The following is a 20,029-nucleotide window of genomic DNA, read 5'->3' as shown; positions in this document are numbered from 1 at the left end:
TTCCAGAGGAACTATGGGATGGGTTTTGCAGGACATCATCCCCGCTTCATCGCTCCCAAAACAGCCCAGGGATCCCTCCAGAGAGCCCAGAGATCAATGGGGGAGGCTGCAGGCAAAGCGAATTTGGGGAGCCCAAGCTGTTTCCAGAGGAACTATGGGATGGGTTTTGCAGGACATCATCCCCGCTTCATGGCTCCCAAGACAGCCAGGGATCCCTCCAGAGAGCCCAGAGATCAATGGGGGAGGCTTCAGGCAAAGTGAATTTGGGGAGCCCAAGCTGTTTCCAGAGGAACTATGGGATGGGTTTTGCAGGACATCATCCCTGCTTCATGGCTCTACAGACAGCCCAGGGAGGGAGCACTCTTCCCCAAAGATTCTCTTTCCAGGGTTGGAAAATGGGATCAAGGAGGAGAAGGCAGATTCCGTTTGGGAAAGAGATGGAAAGGCTCTATCCCCCCCCCAATTGCTGTGCATCCTCCCTCTCCTCTGTTACAAATGGTGTTCAGTGATACACACACACACACACACACACACACACACATCCAGGGTTTCCTGTGTCTCCCCAGATTGGGAAAGAGAGATGGAAAGGCTCTATTTCCCCAGAGATTGCTGCGCATCCTCCCTCTCCTCCGTTACAAATGGGCTCTCCCCACACAGAGGGGAGGTTGCAATCCACCGGGGGAAGCCTTTAAGAGTCCTTTGGCAGATGTAGGCGCTTGAGCGGCTGGGACTTCAGGCGCTTAAAGCGCTGAAGAGATTAAGTGCCTGTAAACCATTAAAATAAAATAAAAAAATCCTTATCTCTTATTGAAAGACCACAGTGGACAAAGGGGTGAGGGAAGCATCAGAGGGAGCGATCAGGCAGACCCAGCAACATCAGGGACTGCCTGAAGGAAGAGGCCCCTCCCTCCTCAACTGTCATCTTGGCCTAAGAGGGAGTGATCAGGCAGACCCAGCAACATCAGGGACTGTCTAAAGGAAGAGGCCCCTCCCTCCTTAACTGTCATCTTGGCCTGAGAGGGAGTGATCAGGCAGACCCAGCAACATCGGGGACTGCCTGAAGGAAGAGGCCCCTCTCTCCTCAGCTGTCATCTTGGCCTCAGAGGGAGCGATCAGGAAGACCCAGCAACATCAGGGACTGCCTGAAAGATGAGACTTCTCCCTCCTTTAACTGTCACCTTGTATTTGTATTGTATTCAATTTTTAATGTACACCGCTATGATCATTGCGGAATAGCGGTCTATAAATAAAACTTATTATTATTATTATTATTATTATTATTATTATGACGAATGGGGACAGAAAGGGTGACTCCCCCAAGCCAGCCTATTGCGCTCTGCTCCTCCTATCCAGCTAACCCGATTTCTGAGGCTGATCGTTCCTATTTCAATAACCCGATTCCTATCTCGAATCAAGGAAAAAATGTAGGTTCAACCCTTCTATTTTTTTTAACAGGGGTTATACGCCTTTAACATGGATTGAATTAAAATCTGATTGACGATTTGAATTTTAGTGGGAACGATTGCGGGTTGCTCTAGAACTGTTCTAGAGTTAATTCGGTTTCTAATAGGAACGCTGTACCTTGGATTCGATTTGTATCACGGAGTATAAGCCAGTGAGAACCAGCCCAAAGAGGTTTTTCCAGCTCCAAATCAGAAATAGAAGATATTTTATGGTCCTGAAATCAGGCATTACTGTCAAAATTATATAAGAAATTGTTACAATGGTACATGGAGGAAGAACTAATAAAAGAGGCTATGGTCAAACGGGCCCAAAAGTGTGGGAAGACAATAGAAGTAAACAATGGGGGAAATCTTGGAACAAAAGGTTAAAATACTCCCTATGTCAAGACGTGAGAGAAAACTATTGTAAGATAATATACCGCTGGTATCTCTCCCCAGATAAAATAGCCAGAATTTGTAGGACAGGAAATAAGCAATGTTGAAAATGCCAAAAAAAGTAGGGACTTTTTCGCACCTATGGTGGACTTGCAATAGAGCACAAAAATATTGGAAACAAATACAAGTCCAAATAAATAACATACTTGAGATAAATTTGAAATTAAAACCAGAAATTATATATTGTTAAATATGTTGGAAGAAAAAGAAGAAATGCTGCATGTTAAGCATATTTTACATGTTAACAGTGGCTAGGATAACCTATGCCAAATATTGGAAAATAGATAAAATAATAGAAATGAATGAATGGCTATTAAAAATCTGATGGAACTGGGTCTATTATCAATGAAATTGAAATCAGAACATTAGATGAAATGGAAGAAAGACTGGGAAAAAGTGATGACTTTCGTGGAAGCTATTTGGGGTAAACTGGCAAACATGAGAACAAATTCAGATTTGTAAATATAAAGGTTCAAAGATTATTAAAATATAATTAAAGCCAATTATACTGTTGACAGTTAATGATAATGAATCTTACAAGGTAATTAAATCTTGAAATTAGAGGAAGAAAGAAAGAAAGTGGAAAAGAAGTATATTGTTTGAAAAAGACATATTTGTACAAAGGGGTAATTTTTTTCTAGTTTTTAAGCCTGAGGGGTTCAGAAAAAGGATCTTTTGGAAAAATAGTGTTGCAAAGATAAAATATCATAAAAGGGAAGAATACTAACTGGAGTAATTGATAGTTAAAGGAAGGGAAGAAAAGAGCACGTATTGAAAGTGATATTGTTGAAACAGTAAGAAGGGGGATTTATATGAAAATTTTCATTTACTATTTTGTTGTAATCCTGGAGTAAGATTAATAATAATAATAATAATAATAACTTCCTCTCGCCTGTAAGGCAAAAATGGTGCAGAATGGCCAACTGTGCCCCAACTATGTACCACTTGGGTACAAAGTGTCTAGTTTCTGAGGAGTATATCACACAGAGGTTTTTCGGGGGTTTTGTGGCTCAGTTCTGATGTGAGTGCGGGTGCAACAATGCGAATTCATGTTATAACGTGAATGTGTTATCAGATGCGTTTCCTTTCTATGGGAGCTCCTTCCGTGAGGCTTCCGCAGTGATTCCAAACTGACTCCTCATTTTGGTGAATTCGGTACAAAAGTGAATTCACAGAATTTGCATTCAAGCTCACTTCGATGTCACTCCGAATTGGTCTGGTGCAGAATGCAACTTTGCTTCTGTCCTGGTACACCCCCCAAAACCTCCAAGGTCGCACATTTCCCATGATGCCGTGCTGTAATTTTGCCCCATTTGCTTCCAGTACTCCCCCCCAACACACTTCCATTGCTGCCGAGGGGAAATGCGGTTTCCCCAGTGGAAATGCTTGGGAAAGGGCAGAGAGCTACTGGGGAATTAATGTATTCAGGTTTTAACGTGAGCAGAAGACATGCTGGAGAGGAGGGGGCAACCAGCTGTTTCTGATGCTGTTGGGGAAGGCTCCTAGTGTGACTGGAAAAAAATGAACCATACATCCCAGAGAAAGAGTGCTAGCTTGGATGCTACAGGGGACCCTATCTATCTCCCATAGAATGTCTCCTTGTGTGACTGGAAAAAACGAACCATACATCCCAGAGAAAGAGTGCTAGTCACCTCGGAAGTGCAAAGGTTCAGGATGCGTTCAGACCTTCACTGAGCATGCCCAAGGGTCCCAATTCAAATCGATGAATCTGCATGGTATGTACTGATGTGGTAATACAATGTGCACTCACTCCACTTTGCCTGAATCCGTATCACGTGACTTGCCTTGGATTCGATTCCCCCTCGATTTGGAAGGGCAATGGAAAGGCAACCAGGTGTTATAAAACATTCATGTTATGACGTGAATTCGCATTGCTGAACCAGAGGACACCCGAATCTGAACTGCATAAATCTCAGTGTGATAAACTCTTGAGAGGTGAAAGGGACATCTGTGAAAAGAGGCCATGCTCTGAGGGGGGGGGCACATTCATCCTGTGGGTCTTCCTCTGACCATCCCTGGAACAGAGTAGGGAAGCTTGCAAAGCAAGACACTGATGGTGTGTTTCATCAGTTTCATACAGTTATAGAGTATTATAAAAAATACTTACCTGAATTTTACCTTGCACTCCAGTACTATCCATTCTGCTAGCAACATTGACAGTGTTGCCCCAGATGTCATATTGTGGTCTTCTGGCACCAATAACACCTGCTACTACAGGGCCTACATTAATACCTGAAACAATCAAAGAGACCATGGATTTATTTAAATTTTCTTCCAAATTAATTATGGCCCTAATAAAGAATGTAAGAGATGATAAAACACAGAAAACAGATTTATAGTATGAGTTTATAAAAATGTCTTCATTTTTCATTGACTGATTTAGATTTCTTTACCACACTAATTCTAAGGGTGCATGATAGACTGCAAAATATCTTTATCTTATTTAAACTTCATAACTAACTACTTCCTTTGTGTGTGTGAGGAAGAAAAGGAGAGAGAGAGCATTAAAATCATCTATTAAGTTCCTATCTTGAAGCCAGTGTTTGCATATGGTTTGCAAATCAATCCTGTAAACAAAATAGTTGGAGTGGGGTGACAGGGAAAAAGACATATCTGATTAAAAATTGTCCGACCTTGATGCACTAATTGACCATTGAAGACAACCACTTATTACTGCATTTTGAATGAATCAGTGTACTCTAGCTGAATAAACACTTGGGGCCAAAACAGACAGCATGGTAAAGCTGGCTTGTAGCCAGCTTGGGGACATGGCATTTAGACATACTGTGCCCCCAGGTCTTCCAGAAGTCATGCCAGTGATTACACGCTGGCTGGCTTCTGGGCAACTCAGGGGTGTGGCATTTAGATGCCACTCACCCCAGAGCCAGCAAAATGCAGGCTCCAGCAGCAAAGGGGAGATTTTTTCCACCCCAAATAGGAGCAGATTTTTCCATTCCTATTTGGAACAGAAGCTGGCTGGATTGGGGCTGTGGTGTGCAGTGGCTGCGCTTCCCACTTGGCTTTCTCTGGGGCATCGTCAAGCCGCCCCTTTAGGGCCCATAATTCCTTACTAACTTTCTGACTGGAGCAAACTAGAGCATTACCCTTAGTAGACCAATTTAGTCAACTAGATTTACCTTTGTGTTGAATCACCCTTCAACAATTGATTAAATAGGTCTACTCTAATTGTGACTAGCCAACAGGATGCCAATCAAAATCATTGAAGCATGAGTGAATTGTACATATTGGAAGGTGTGGGTGGGAATAAGAGAAGAAGATGCATATCAGTGACAAAGCTTAGATTGAATAAATTATATTGTGGATGGAGCAAGCTTGGTTTCTGCTGCTCCAGAGAACAGGACCCAGAACAATGGATGTAAGCTACAGGAAAAGAGATTCCACCTCAACATTAGGAGGAACTTCCTGACAGTAAGGGAACACACTCTCTTGGAGAGTGGTGGAGTTTCCTTCTTTGGAAGTCTTTAAACAGAGGTTTGATGACCATCTGTTGGAGATGCTTTGATTGAGAGTTCCTGCATAGCAGTGGTTGGACTGGATGGCCCTTGTGGTCTCTTCCAACTGTACAATTCTATGATTCTATTATCCTATGCTTTATTATACCCTTTTGCAACTTGACAGTTTGTAGAGGTATTTGATATCCCCCACAACCTTAGCCAGATCAGAAGCTTTGCAGTTCATCTGGGGAAAAGATCCAGGTTGGAAGAAGGCAACAATAGAATAATAAAGGAGCACTTGTGAATGAGTCAATAAAATGTACTGCCCAAGATGACTAGTGAAAGTTTTCATTACATTCTCTATAAAACGCTCAGCCTGTTCTGAAAACTAACATTTTATGTAATAATTAATGACAATCCAACACATTTAATTACTGTTGTTATTAATGTTAGGACAACGAATGTATTGCCTAGTTTCTAATATCAAGCATTAACAGATTAATTTTGAAACTTAATGTTTCAAGTTCTGACTATTGAAAAGATAACTTACCTACTCGAAGAACAAAATCATTGTAAGACTGATAGTTGATTTCATCAAGAACATCAAACATTTCTATTGCAAAATCAGCGAGTGTACTGAGATGGGAATAAATGGATTTCTTTGCCTACATTTTTTAAAAACAAAGTTTTAAATTATCCATTCATTATTAGAGAAAATAGAAATATTAGGTATGCTTTTTGGATTTTTTTTTTTTGGGGGGGCAGTATTTTCAAGCTGTGGATGGTTGAATCCATGGACTCAAAATCTGTTGTTATGGTCAACTGTATGCTTGCTACTCACCAACAAAGGCCTCTTTTTTCTCTTGTGCAGAATTGAAAAAAAAATTCTGTAATTGACATTTTTGATAGGGGTCATAATGCTGAGATATGCTTTCTCACACAGGATAGAAAAAACTGCAAATAGTCTGTATACTCCACATTCAAAACCATGCTGATTGGGCTTTTGGGGAACTCTAGTGCCAAAAAGTAGCATTTCCAGTCTCTGGCATTGCCAAACAGAATCCATTCCAAAGACTGAAAAGTTGACCAATGTTCTACACAAAGTATAAGAATTGTACTGTTCAATCAAAGGAGGAAGCCATTTTGTCCAGCATCCTTTTTTCAATATTAAAATTGTTTATTTATTAACCGCTTTTCCCAAGATCAAAACGGTGTACAAGTGTCAGTAAAAACAGTACCACAATTCACATATTAAAAATACACATTAAAACGAATTAAATCCAAAAACATAGTTAAAACCATACAGTAATAATGTTAAAATCATGAATATCAATACGTCAGAGTCATTAGGGGAAAGATAATCTTAGAAGGAATTGGGAGGGTAGGCTTGTAGGAAGAGGTGGGTTTTTAATGCCTTTTTAAAGGCTTCTACAGTTCCACTAAGGCGGATCCCTTCAGGTAAGGCATTCCACAAAGAAGGCGCTACTGCCGTAAATATGGATGTGGGGTGTATCTCATAGTCCAAATGACTGACAGCTGTCAAAATTATTTTGCTTATGGAATTATTTTGCTCACCTCACCATCCCCAATCAATAGGAATCAGTTTTGGAACCACATGATTCAGACCATCCAATAAGGATAGATTTCCAATGTGCACACCAACTGACCCCAGCAAGGTCATGCCAGTCCTCTAAGAACTTGCCCACCACTATGAAAATAAGACCCAGAAAGGGGTAACCCTGGGCAAGATATGATGATGCTGTGGGTTTTTCTATGTCTCCTGTACCTTTGAATATTCCACCTAAAAATGTATTGCTTTACAAAGACTTTGAAAATACACACACAGCCCAGGAGTATGGATTCCATTGACCACAACTGAGATATTGAGTGTGGTTGCAGTTGTAATTTAAAAACAATTCTCTGGAAGATAGAGAAGATGGAAGTGTCCAACAGCCCATTAGGGCACAGAAGCATCTGGAATGCCATAGGTGTTGTGGATAGTACAAGCGATTGAAACCAATCACTCAAAATTGAAGAGGTAATGGAAGAGGAAAATTCTGACCCAAACCTACCGGCTCTTGAGGCTGTTTTTGAGGAAGTTGTTTGGAACAAAAAAAGGAAAATGTATTTGATTCAGGCTACCATAGCTCACTGGTAAGAGTTTTATTTTCTAAATATCTTGGTGGATATGACCTGAGTGGAAGAGAGGTATGTTGTTTTCCCAAATAAAAAGGAAAAAGTGTGTCTTATTCTATGTGAAGTTGAAGGCTTTCATGGCCGGCATCCATGCCTTTTCTGTAGCAGAGCATTGAGGAGTTAAATGGTTATGGTTAGGGATTCCACTGTATATATTTTTCCTTTATGGTATTGGTTTCACATCTTCTTTTTTCAGGTACCAGTATGGCTGATAAAAAGAAACCGTCTGGTGCTTGGTTCCGAAAAAGAAGAAAGGATATGGATGAAAATGTAAAAAGATCTAAAGGGTCTTTTGAAAAATACCTTCTTGGACAAAATAACAGTTCATCACTTAAAGGGCCAGACAATGAAAAGCCGTCACTTTCTGCAGAAGCATCAGAACAAATGGTTGAAATAATAGTTGATGTGGGAAAAGACCTTCTCCAAGAAGACAATACTGTAGTATTGGACGTTACATCCAGTGAACATGAAATCAAAAAAGACGGCATAATTGAAGAATTAAAGCCAAAAGAATCAAGCACAGTAACAGTTGATTATGCAGATCCAGCTTCTTGGGAAACTTTTAAAATGACCCAACAAAACTTAAGAACTATATTGGTGGAACTTAAAGGCAAATTTCCAAAAGATTCAAAACATCGAAAATTCTCTGATATTCACTAAAAAAGAAGGCTTTCAAACGGAGAAGTATATCGTGAATATCTACAGTACTCCAGATCAACGAACAAAGTATTCTGTTTTTGCTGTAAGGTTTTCAGTGGGAACACTTCTTCTGCGTTAGCCCAAAATGGTTGTAGTGACTGGCAAAACATTTCTGCAATTATTATCCAACATGAAAAAAGTATTGAGCATCTTACTAACTTCCAAAAATGGAAAACATTAAAGAAAACCCTTGAAGAAGGCTTGACCGTTGACAATTTACATGTTAAGAAAATAAAAGAAGAAATATATTGGCAGATCATTTTGGAACGATTAATTGCTCTTGTTAGAACTCTTGGCTCTCAAAACTTGGCATTTCGAGGTACAACTGAAAAACTGAATGTTCATGATAATGGTAACTTTCTCAAAATTATTGAATATCTTGCAATGTTTGATCCTGTTATGAATGAGCACCTGCAAAGAGTTAAAAGTGATGAAAACAGACATCCTCATTACCTGGGGAAAAATATACAGAACAAACTAATTCAAGAAATGGCTAGTGTGTGTGCGTGTGTGATCCCATTTGTTTTGTGGTTTTATTAAATGTTTATATTTTAATTGCAACTCTTTGGCATTGGAGTCTCTGTTTCGTGGGGTTGGACTGGATGACCTCTGGTATACACACAGGGACACGATCTGCTGCGTGCGTTGTTAGGACATGCCTCTCGTAAATTTGAACTAATTAAATTCCCCTAATTCGATCCTTCCTAACAATATTCAAAGGTAGGGGAGGCATAGAAAAGCCCAAAGCACTCAATGTTTATTAGGATGTAAATAGTCCAGTATTTCATTGTGGCATCCTTTTACTTGGCTGTGAGGAAAATGAGTACTTCTGCATAGTTCTTGTCCAGTATTTGCACACTGTAGTGTTTCAGGACAGAAATATGTATGTGTGGGTGTTTAACTAAAATAACGCTTCTTGTGCAATCCCCGCCCCCCATTTTAGCACAACCACCCCATACTGTTTCCAGACATCCACTTTTTGGTGCACTTTGTTTGGTGCTTTTTCACATGATTTATTGTATTATTCATTATGTTTATATTGTGCTATTTTCTTGGGACAGGACCAAAGGCAACTGGGTGGATTTCCATGTGGATTTCTGGAAAGTGTGTGTGTGTGTGTGTGTGGGGAGGGAAGTTTTACAAAAACATGGTTTTTGTGCAGATACATATTTTTCTAATAGAAACACTTTCCAGAAAATATTATTTTAAAGCAGAAATAGGAGGGAGTTCATGCAAAAACATGTTTTGCATCTAATAATCAATAAATTTTACTTACAGTCTTCTACCAAAGTATCTCAAAAATATATTAGTATTAACCAGTAAAAACAAACTTAAAATTTGTGCCAGTACACCCACCGTATATACTGAACTATAAGTCGAGAAATTTAATGCCTCAAAATTGACCCTAAAATTTTGAGTAGACTTATATAAGGAGCAATACCAGTAGTGCTTAGAAAGGTCCTAAAGCAAACAAGCCTGATGCCCCAATCTCCATTGAAAACCGAGGTGCCCCAATTTCCTTCCTCCTCCAGTCCGTTTTGCAATCCTTTGCTTCCTATCAGAAAAACTCCCCATTTAAATCCACTTGCTTCTTTCTCTAGTCTGTTTTGTAAGACCAGGCTTCTATGAAAAAACCTCCCCATTTAAATCCACTTGCTTGTCTCTCTGGTCCGTTTTGCAAGATGTAGCTTTCTATGAAAAAACCTCTCTATTTAAAACCAGTTGCTTCCTTTCTCAATCCGATGTTAAAACCTCTCCTCCAGCACCTGGGAATCAGTTGAGATAGCTCCAGAGAAGGAAAAGGAGGGACAGAAATAGCTCCCTAAGTTTTACCCTCGACATCCACAGGTCATATCAAAATCCAGGATTTTGACCCTGAAACGTTCCCTTGACTTATACATGAGGTCAACTTGTACACAAATATATACAGTAAGTAAAATAAGTTAAAATAGAAATGTGCATATAGACAGGCAGCACCCCACATACCAGGCTGCAGGGACCTATCTTCTAGCATCCCATTTTCAACATTTCACAATAAATTAGCTTACTTGCTAATTAGCTTACTTGCTGTTCACCGCTATGATCTTTGGAATAGCGGTATATAAATAAAACAAATTGTTATTATTATTATTATTATTATTATTATTAAGTCTGGTCCTGGGTAATTTGTCTGCATGTAGCAATGATAGCTGCAGAGAATCGAGCTATGATCTTAATTATTCGAGAGAGTTATTCTACATCCTCAAGCAGTAATTTCAAGTAATGATCAGCTGGTCTTCCTAGGAATTTTTGTAAAATTGGGTAAATTAAAGAGCACCGCACATCTTGGTAGAATGTGCAGTACAATGTAACGTGGAGAAGTGATTCAACTTAAGTATCAGAACATAAACATGTTCAATTCTCAAAAAGGAGCTTCTTATATTTTTCTTCCAAAAAAGCAGAGGAAAGGACGTTAAAATAGGTTGCAGTGAAGGCTGCCACAAGTTTGGGTGCCATTAGCTTAGCCAAATAGGTTGGCTTAGCAAAGGCCACTTCTAAACGTCCTAAAACTGGCATATTCTTAATTTTACCCTGGTGGTTCTGTAATTCTGTATCCCAGATAGGCTGTCTAAAGGCTGATTTTGACCTTTCATAGCCCATTTGTACTAGAGTTGTCTGAGAGAATCCATACATACAAAAGATGCTTGTTTATCATCACTTTATCATCCAAAGGAGGGTGACTAAAATGGTAAAGGGTCTGGAAACCATGTCCTATGAGGAACGGCTTAGGGAGCTGAGGATGTTTAGCCTGGAGAAGAGAAGGTTAAAAGGTGATATGATAGCCCTGTTTAAATATTTGAAGGGATGTCATATGGAGGAGGGAAGAAGCTTGTTTTCTGATGCAGGACTCGGAACAGGACTCGGAACAGTGCATGCAAGCTACAGGAAAAGAGTTTCCACCTCAACATTAGGAGGAACTTCCTGACAGTAAGGGCTGGTCGATATTGGAACACACTCCCTCGGGGAGTGGTGGTGTCTCCCTCCTTGGAGGTCTTTAAGCAGAGGGTGGATAGCCATCTGTCGGGGATGCTTTGATTGAGAGTTCCTGCATGGCAAGGGATGGCCCTTGTGGTATCTTCCAGCTCTATGATTCTATGAATTTCCAGGAGGAATAATTCTATGACAAAACCAGTGGAGCCAACCCACATGGAATAAACATAAGTTTAAACCAGAAATTAATTGTCAGAATCCAAACTCATGCTTTGATGGTGATCAAGCCAGCCTCAAGGTGTGTTGCTACATTTATGGCACTGAAAATATACTTCTCAGAAATTTTGTCTGTAATATCTCAAACTTATCAAAGTTATTATAAGTACAGATTTGTGCCCCATATTGTAAGACTGAGATGACTGGTTTAAAAAGCTAGTATGGCAGTGGGGGTACATATTGTCTTCCTCTAGTATAGAAAAAGCTCCACAGAGCTATCATATTCCTATATGCACTTTTAATCACCAGTTCTGTCTGGCGTTTCAATGCCCCTGAGGCCTCAAAGACTACTCCTAGATATTTAAAACTATGTACCTGATCAATTGCCAGAGAGGAGAAGGAGAGCAATTTTTGGGCAGCCATTTTGAGTGGGTGAGTGAATTTTTTTAATACTCTTAGTAGAGTGTGTTTGTTGCTGAGAGGGTGGAGCTTCTGTGAGTCACATCTGAGAGTCACTAGGAACTAGGAGCCTTGGTCTATAGAACTCCTCCCAGAGGCCTCCCTTTCACAACCAAGGGACGGTACAGCACAAGCAGCAAGGGTGCAGTGAACTTTTAAACAGAAGTTCTCCTTTAAGCATTTTCCTTTTTTAAAAAATGACTTTTTTTTGGGGGGGGGGGGGGGGTTCGCACAGGGGAAGTGAGTCAGAAACTTGCCTTCAGAGTGAGCTAGCAGCCAGGAGTTCTCTATAAAGTTATATCCCCAGTAGATTAGTTATATCCTGAGTAGACTGAACTCATTGACAGAGATTGGTGAAAAAGCCAGGCTATCAGGGGCATTTTACGTTGGTGGTTAGTGGAGGATTTTTTGAGGAGGAAGCCCACAGTCCTGTTCAGTGATTACTTAAGACTTCTCAATATGGACACTGAGGGACTGCTGTAGTCATCTGCAACACTTGTGGGAAGTTTGTCTCTTGCCTAGGGATGTCAGGAACTTCACATGCACCAAGTGCAAGTTGGTAGTCCTCTTGGAGGAGAAAGTCCAGCGGCTTAGGGAGCAAGAGGCTTTCCTGGACAGAACAGAATGAATGGTCATGGATGAGGACCACACAAAGGAAGCTGCTAAGGAGGAGAATGTCACTTCATGTACACAGGAGAAAGACAGCTGGAGGAATGTCACACAGAGAAGTAGGGAAACCAAGGATTGTTCTGGGAGCTTGAAGCTACAGAATCGATTTGAAGCCCTTTCCCTTCAGGAGGATTAGCAGCTTGGACAGACTTCAGGGACAGAGCAGGGGAACCTGAGTACCAACACAGGCAACAGCCACTCATAAGCCTTGGATCAGATGTGTGGTGGTAGTGGGAGACTCCTTCCTGAGGGGTAAAGAAGCAGTGGTTTGTGGGTCTGATAAGATGTCTTGGGAGGTGTGTTGTCTCCCTGGGGCAAAGATCAGTGATGTGACAAACAGGCTGACAAGACAGGTCAAGCCTAGTGACCGTTGCCCCTTCCCTTTGGTCCATGTGGGAACCAATGATACTGCAAAAAGCCTTCAGAATATCGTAAGGGATTATGAAGCTCTGAGGAGGAAGCTGAAAGAGCTAGGTGCATAGGTTGTCATCTCATCTCTTCTGCCATTTGAAAGGCATGGCCCAGGAAGGGAGAGGAAAATAGCAGATGTAAACAAGTAGTTCTGCAGATGGTGGCACCAAGAACGATTTGGATTCTTGGATCATGGGCTGCGGTTCCATAAGATGAGGACTTCTGGCAAGAGATGGTTTGCATCTCATGCCAGTTGGTAGAAACTTTTTGCCAACAGTCTCAAGAATTTGATCAGGAGGGCTTTAAACTGTGGGGGAGGGAGACAGTATTCTGGAAGGCAAAAGAACTGGAGAAAATAGTCAAACTTTCATATAGGGAACAAGGCAAACAGTGCAAAGACCAAACAGTGGAAGGCAAAAAACTTACACAGATAGCAAGTAAAAAGCACACATGGTCTTAGATGTCTCTACACCAATGCACAGAGCATAGGAAATAAGCAAGATGAACTTGAACTCCTAGCACAACAATGCAAGTATGATATAAAAGGAATCACCAAAACCTGGTGGGTTGAGTCTCATGATTGGAATAGAGGGGTATAACCTTTTCAAGATAAATAGGCCAAGCAGGAAAGAAGGAGGAATAGCATTATATGTCAGGGATGTTTACACCAGTGAAAAGATCCAGGACATCAATCCTAGAAGCCAGGTGGAGAGCATATGGATAAAAATTAAAACATAGGGAAACAAGAGGGATGCTATTGTGGAATCTACTACAGACCCCCAAGTCAGATGGAGGAATTGGATTATGCCTTTCTAGCTAGAACATGTAGAGGTAAAGTCAGATAAGCTAAAGCACATAATGAACTCAGGCTTGCCAGAGAGGTTAAGAACAATAAAAGGGGCTTTTTGGGAGGGTATGTCCAGAGCAAAGGGAGGAAGAAGGAAATGGCAGGGACACTGTGTGGAGAAGATGGCAAAATGCTCACAGGGGATAGAGAAAAGGCAGAATTACTCAACACCTTCTTTGCTTCAGTCTTCTCTGAAAAGGCAAAGTGTGCTCAACCTGACGACAACGGAGAAGAGGACAGAATAGGGGAATTTCATCACAGAATCAGTAAGGAGATAGTAAAGGAATACCTGGTTAATCTAAATGAATATAAGTCTTCAGGAACAGATAAACTACATCCAAGGATATTAAAAGAACTGTCAAATGTAATATAGGAACCATATGCAATAATCTTTGAGAACTCCTGGAGAACAGGAGTCCTCCAGTCCCAACAGACTGGAGGAGGGCAAATGTTGTCCCCATCTTCAAAAAGGGGAAAAAGAGGATCCCAACAACTATTGTCCAGTTAGTCTTGTTACCAAGTTTGGATTTTGGGTACATGCGGTCTGTGCTATGACTCCTGACTGACCCCATAGGAGACCCGCCATTAATCTGAAAGCGGAGAGACCACATAGGCAGCTCGCCCTGCAAAGGCAGAACCCTAGAAAGAGAGCTAAAATTGGAATTTTCCATAGGAAGTTTGGGAGTTGCCAAACCAGAATCGCCTCTGCTGCCCAAGTAAGACAATAGACTTGGTTTCTCACTTAATGGGCCAGTGATCAGCTTAACGACTTAGTAATCAAGTTGGATGCCCTTCCGAATTGTGTCCAGACTTGAGTGCATTGTGTAACACATTGCTTGCTCTTGGCTTAACAAAGCCCAAGCAATCAACACCTTTGTCTAGCAAGTCCCCATAGCCTCCAGATACGTTCCCCCCTATATAAACCCCAGGTTTTCGGACCCTCCTTGGGTTTTTGAGCATTGAGCTTTGAGCTGAAATCAACTGAGCTAAACTAAGCTTGCACTGTCACCAGGTTGGAAATTGGTCCACACTAATTTGTACTCTGCTCTTAAGCCTCCGCGGCCTTCCTTTCCCCTTGCTTCTGCAGCCTTGATTCACTGTCCATCAGGACTTCTCGGAGAAGACTTCTAAGGTAGTATATCCTAGTGGTGCCTCTCTCTCTCAAACCTATCTCCCGAACTCACCCCTCCCCTGCTGTTGCATTGAATGTGTGTGTGTATGTGTTCCCCTTTTGCTGTGTGGTTGTTCAATAAACGCTACCCTTTTAATTGGACCTAGTTGTTATCACCATCTCTTTCTCTTGGGGTGTGCTGGCGACCTCTGGTATACACAATTGGGGCACGATTCTGGCACGTGATGTTGTTAGGGCCACCTCTCGGCAATATTTGAGCTAATTAAAATCCCTCTAATTCGATCCTTCCTAACAGTCTGACATAAATACCAGGAAGATTCTGGAGCAGATCATTAAACAGAGAGTCTGTGAATATCTAGAAGCCAATGCCATAATAATACAAAGTCAACACAGGTTTCAGAGAAACACGTCATGCCAGACCAATCTGATCTCTTTTTTTGATAAAATTACCAGCTTGATAGATGAAGGGAATGCCATAGATAAAGCATATTTTGATGTCAGTAAGGCCTTTGACAAGGTTCCCCATGACATTCTTGCAAACAAGCTTGTAAAATCTGGGCTTGACAAGGTAACTGTTACATGGATGTCTAACTAGCTGACTGGCCAAACCCAAAGGGTACTCAACAATGTCTCCTTTTCATCCTGGAGAGAAATGACGAGTGGGATACAACAGGGGTCTGTTCTAGACCCAGTGCTATTCAATATCGTTATTAGTGACTTGGATGACAGTATTGGGGGCATAGTTATCAAATTTGCAGATGACACCAAATTAGGAGAAGTAGCTAATATCCCAGAGGACAGGGCTCAAAATTCAAAATGACCTGAATAGACTAGAAAGCTGGGCCAAAGCTAACAAAATGAAATTCAATACTGAGAAATGTAAGGTACTGCAGTTAGAATGGAAGAACAAAATGCATAGATATAGGATGGGGGACACCTGGCTGAATGAGACTATGTGTGAAAGGGATCTAGGAATCCAAGTAGACCATAAGTTGAATGTGAGTCAACAGTGTGATGCGGCAGCTAACAAGGCCAATATGATTTTAGGCTGCATCAATAGAAGTATAGTGTCTAAATCAAGAGAAGTAATAGTGCCACTCTATTTGGCCTTAGTCAGGCCTCACCTGAACAGTTCTGGGCACATTTCAAAAATTATTTTGAAAAATTGGAGTGTGTCCAAAGGAGGACCACCAAAATGGTGAAGGGCCTGGAAACTATGCCTTATGAGGAAAGGGAGCTAGGGATGTTTAGCCTGGAAAAGATACGGTTAAGAGGTGATATGATAGCCCTGTTAAAGTATTTGAAGGGGTGTCAAAATGAGGATGGAACAAGCTTGTTTTCTGTTGCTCAAGAGACTAGAACATGGAACAATGGATGTAAGCTACAGGAAAAAAGATTCCACCTTAACATTATGAGGAACCTCCTGACAGTAAGAGCTGTTCAACAGTGGAACACAATCCCTCAGAATGTGGTGGAGTATCCTTCTTCGGAGGTCTTTAAACAGAATCTGGAAGGCCATCTGTTAGGGATGCTTTGATTGTGAGTTCCTGCATGACTGGACTGGATGGTCCTTGTGGTCTCTTCCAACTCTATGAATCTATTATTCTATGAACTGTACACAAGATTCCAAACCTGACTGCACCATAAATCTGCATAACACCATTTTAGCAGAAGTTTATATCAACACACAGAGAGGTTTGTTTTTTATATGATTGATCTAGGGTGCATTTGATTTGGCAGGCCAGATTTTGAATAGGCCTGGAAACATAGTCTGAAATTATGAATTAAAAGTGGTTGTAGTTAGGACCTAACAATCAATGAAATGCTGTAATAAGGCTGGAACAGCGTTGTAAGGCATTTGTTACTAAATAATTTAAAGAAGTACTAGTAATATTGAGCTACACATGGACAGCTCCCTCTGCTAGCATATACAAAATTTCCCAGACAAAATGTATTTATTTTGTATTTGGCTTTAATTACCCTAAAACTAGTTGTTTTTGGACTCATAGTTCAAACAGTATTCATCTCACATTTATCTTATGGCGTACTCCAACACCAGCCCAGAAATGCTGATAGACTCAAGGGGGCACTTATGAATGGTTTGAGCCTTTGAAATTGGTCCAAAGGCCAATGAGAACATGGTGCACAAGAAATGGTGGTCAATTAGATCCTGATTCCTGACCAAGTGTCCCTTATCCTTGCACAAGGAGAAAGGTGCCAGTATTGTAGCCATTTTGGGTAGGTTGCACATCTTGGAGCAGGGCAGGGCAGCTCTTCATGACCCTCAGCCTGCACCAGCATCTAAGGGAAAGCAGGAGATCTAAGAGACTGATGAGATTTTTAATTGCTTGTCTGCTCTAGAAAAGGCCTCCACTTCATTGAGCAGAATAGTGTGGACTGAGCTCAGGAGGAACTAGTGCTGGACAAGGAAGTGATGCAGGGTACATCAAGAGGGGGAAGACACATCACAGCAAGGAGCAGAAACAGATGAGCATGCACAGACAGGGAACTCACACACTCCATGTAGGTATTGGCCTTGTGGGCAACCTTAGCCTACTAAACACAATATGGGGGGAGCATCAGAGATGCTTATGGTCTTACAAACGCAGGCTGGCAGCTTATACTGGTGGGGGAGTGATATGAAATTGGGGGGATTCAGCATGAGGGCCTTCTCTGCTGTTAAGGAACACAGAATATGCCTCCTGAGCTATTCCATTTGAGGAGTAATCGGTTCTCTTTGGTAACTTGCTCCTCCTAGCCATGAAGGAGAAAATATAGTGGGGTGATTGCATCATTGTTTTCACTTTGCTGTAGAGAAAATTAGAGAAAAAGGATAGAGAGGAGCTAGATGACAGGGAAAAGGAGAAACTGAGGAGATGTAGGATGTTGTAATTGGTCCAAATGATTGAATGGTTTTCTGATTTATGTCAGTGTCTTAGTGAGAGAACAGTCCTGGTGTGCCCTTTGCCTCCTTCAATATATTGACATAATCCAACAGGCATATAATTGCCAAATAGAGGTTTATGAAGGGAAGGTTGTCAGCCCATTTCCTCATTCCCCCATATACAGTATAATTTGAGGGCTCCTCCATTGGTAGCAACCCCCAAGAAAGTTCCCAGCAAATTTCACCTTATTCATCAAGTGTTCTACCCTAAGGGGCAGTCAGTCAATGATGCCATTCTTAAACATTGGAGACACTGGGTATGGGAGGAAATAAATTTCAGCATGAATGACCTCATGCTAGATGGAAGAACCCAATTTAGGAGGTCACTGGTATGAATCTGCAAGAACTAAGAAAAGTAGTGGAAGACAGGAGTCCAAAAGAGGGCAACTAAAATGGTGAAGGGGTCTCAAAATCATGCCCTATGAGGAATGACTTAGGGAGCTGGGGAATTTAGCCTGGAGAAGGGAAAGCTAAGAGGTAATATGATAGCCATGTTTAAATATGTGAAGGCATGTCATATCGAGGGCTCCAGAGAACAGAACCTGGAACAATGGATGCAAGCTACAGGAAAAGAGATTCCACCTCAACATTAGGAGGAACTTCCTGAAAATAAGGGCTGTTTGACAGTGGAACACACTCCCTTGGAGTGTAGTGTAGTTTCCTTCCTTAGAAGTCTTTAAAAAGAGGCTGTCAGGGATGCTTTGAGTTCCTGCATGGCAGAGGGTTGGACTGGGTGGCCCTTGTGGTCTCTTTCAACTCTATGATTCTATGAACTATTTGGGTAATTTAGGCTCAGTTGCCCAGGGTAAGAAGATTGCCATCAGCTATTCTACTGCACTGGGTATGGCACAGTGAAGTTGATCCTGAAGAAGGCTATACAAGAAAGTTTGCTTTGGGAAAGGGCCTGGGGGAATTTCTAGCTCACCTTGACATGTTATTTGAGAGAGCAGTTATATAGAACCAACAATATACTATATAGAACCAACAGTATGCAATAGTCAGAGCAGGGTAACATTTTGTTTTTAGGTTGTTTGCAAAGGTGTGCAAGCCTTATTAACTAGCTTGGTGAGAGAAAAGGGCAAAGCGGATGCTTTCCTATTGTCCATAGCATGTTGTGTGTAGAGAAGGTTATGAGCATGGTAAGCATTAGTAGAAAACCATTTGGTAAAGGAGACAGCTCTGGATTTACCCCCTTTTGGTCCTGTGACCAGGGGAATGGGAATGGAAATCATCCTTGAGGTCTACGTAGCAGAGCTCCTCACTTTAGGTTGTGGGAGCTTAGATGTGGACTTACACTATGAAAGCTTCCACATCACCTTGAATTGATTCTGGGGGACAGGTATCTCACCCAAAATTTGTTGAGAAGGAGGTCTGAGAGAGACCCCCTCCTTCAGCAGAATTCCACGCTGAGTATCTCTCTCCCCTCCCCCATAGTTCAGTGTTCAATAATTAATAAAAATGGCCCTGTTCAACCCAAAGCCTGGTGTCTGGTTTCTTTATTTCCTGAGTGGATCAGCAATGTTACTTGTCTTAATTTATGAGTCTGATTTCTCTGAAGTATATCAAACGGAGCTTTCCAGTGGTTTTCTGGGTCAGTTCTGGTTCATTTCCAACGTAACTGCACTTCCAACGATGCGGTTTCATGTCATAAAGTGAAACTGTCATCTTTCGGCCTGTGAGGGAGAGAATCGGCTGGCCCAGCGTCATCAGGGACTAGCCTGAAGATAGAGGCTCCTCCCTCCATAACTGTCATCTTTCGGCCTGTGAGGGAGAGAACAGGCTGGCCCAGCGTCATCAGGGGCTAGCCTGAAGATAGAGGCTCCTCCCTCCATAACTGTCATCTTTCGGCCTGTGAGGGAGAGAACAGGCTGGTCCAGTTCCACCAGGGCAAGCATGAAGAAGAAGAGCCCTCCCTCTGGTCCATCTGCCTTGGTCCAGGCCTCAGAGGGAGAGAAGAACCACTGGACCTGACCCCCTCCCCTCCTCACCATTCCCTTCTCCTTTTGTGTCATGTCTTTTAGATTGTAAGCCTGAGGACAGAGAACCATCTATTATCCCCTCTGTTGTAAACCGCTCAGATTCCCAGTGATTGGGCGGTATATAAATAAAACC

At 41.6% G+C, this 20,029-nt stretch overlaps 1 protein-coding gene across 1 annotated transcript in view; it reads right to left on the bottom strand.

The window, feature by feature from the left end:
• Positions 1 to 20,029, bottom strand: part of LOC121933610 (adenylate cyclase type 1-like) — a 278,499-nt gene that overhangs the window by 5,074 nt on the left and 253,396 nt on the right. The window contains exons 20-21 of the mRNA XM_042473590.1: positions 5,925 to 6,039; positions 4,027 to 4,151 (exon numbers count right to left, since the gene is read on the bottom strand). Of these exons, the coding sequence (XP_042329524.1) occupies positions 4,027 to 4,151; positions 5,925 to 6,039 (240 nt within the window). The remainder of the gene's footprint in view (positions 1 to 4,026; positions 4,152 to 5,924; positions 6,040 to 20,029) is intronic.

Source organism: Sceloporus undulatus, chromosome 6, assembly GCF_019175285.1.
Source record: "Sceloporus undulatus isolate JIND9_A2432 ecotype Alabama chromosome 6, SceUnd_v1.1, whole genome shotgun sequence".
Classification (NCBI taxonomy): Eukaryota; Metazoa; Chordata; class Lepidosauria; order Squamata; family Phrynosomatidae; genus Sceloporus; species Sceloporus undulatus.
The sequence above is the reverse complement of the archived record's forward strand: the minus strand, read 5'-3'. Positions and strand labels throughout refer to the sequence as shown.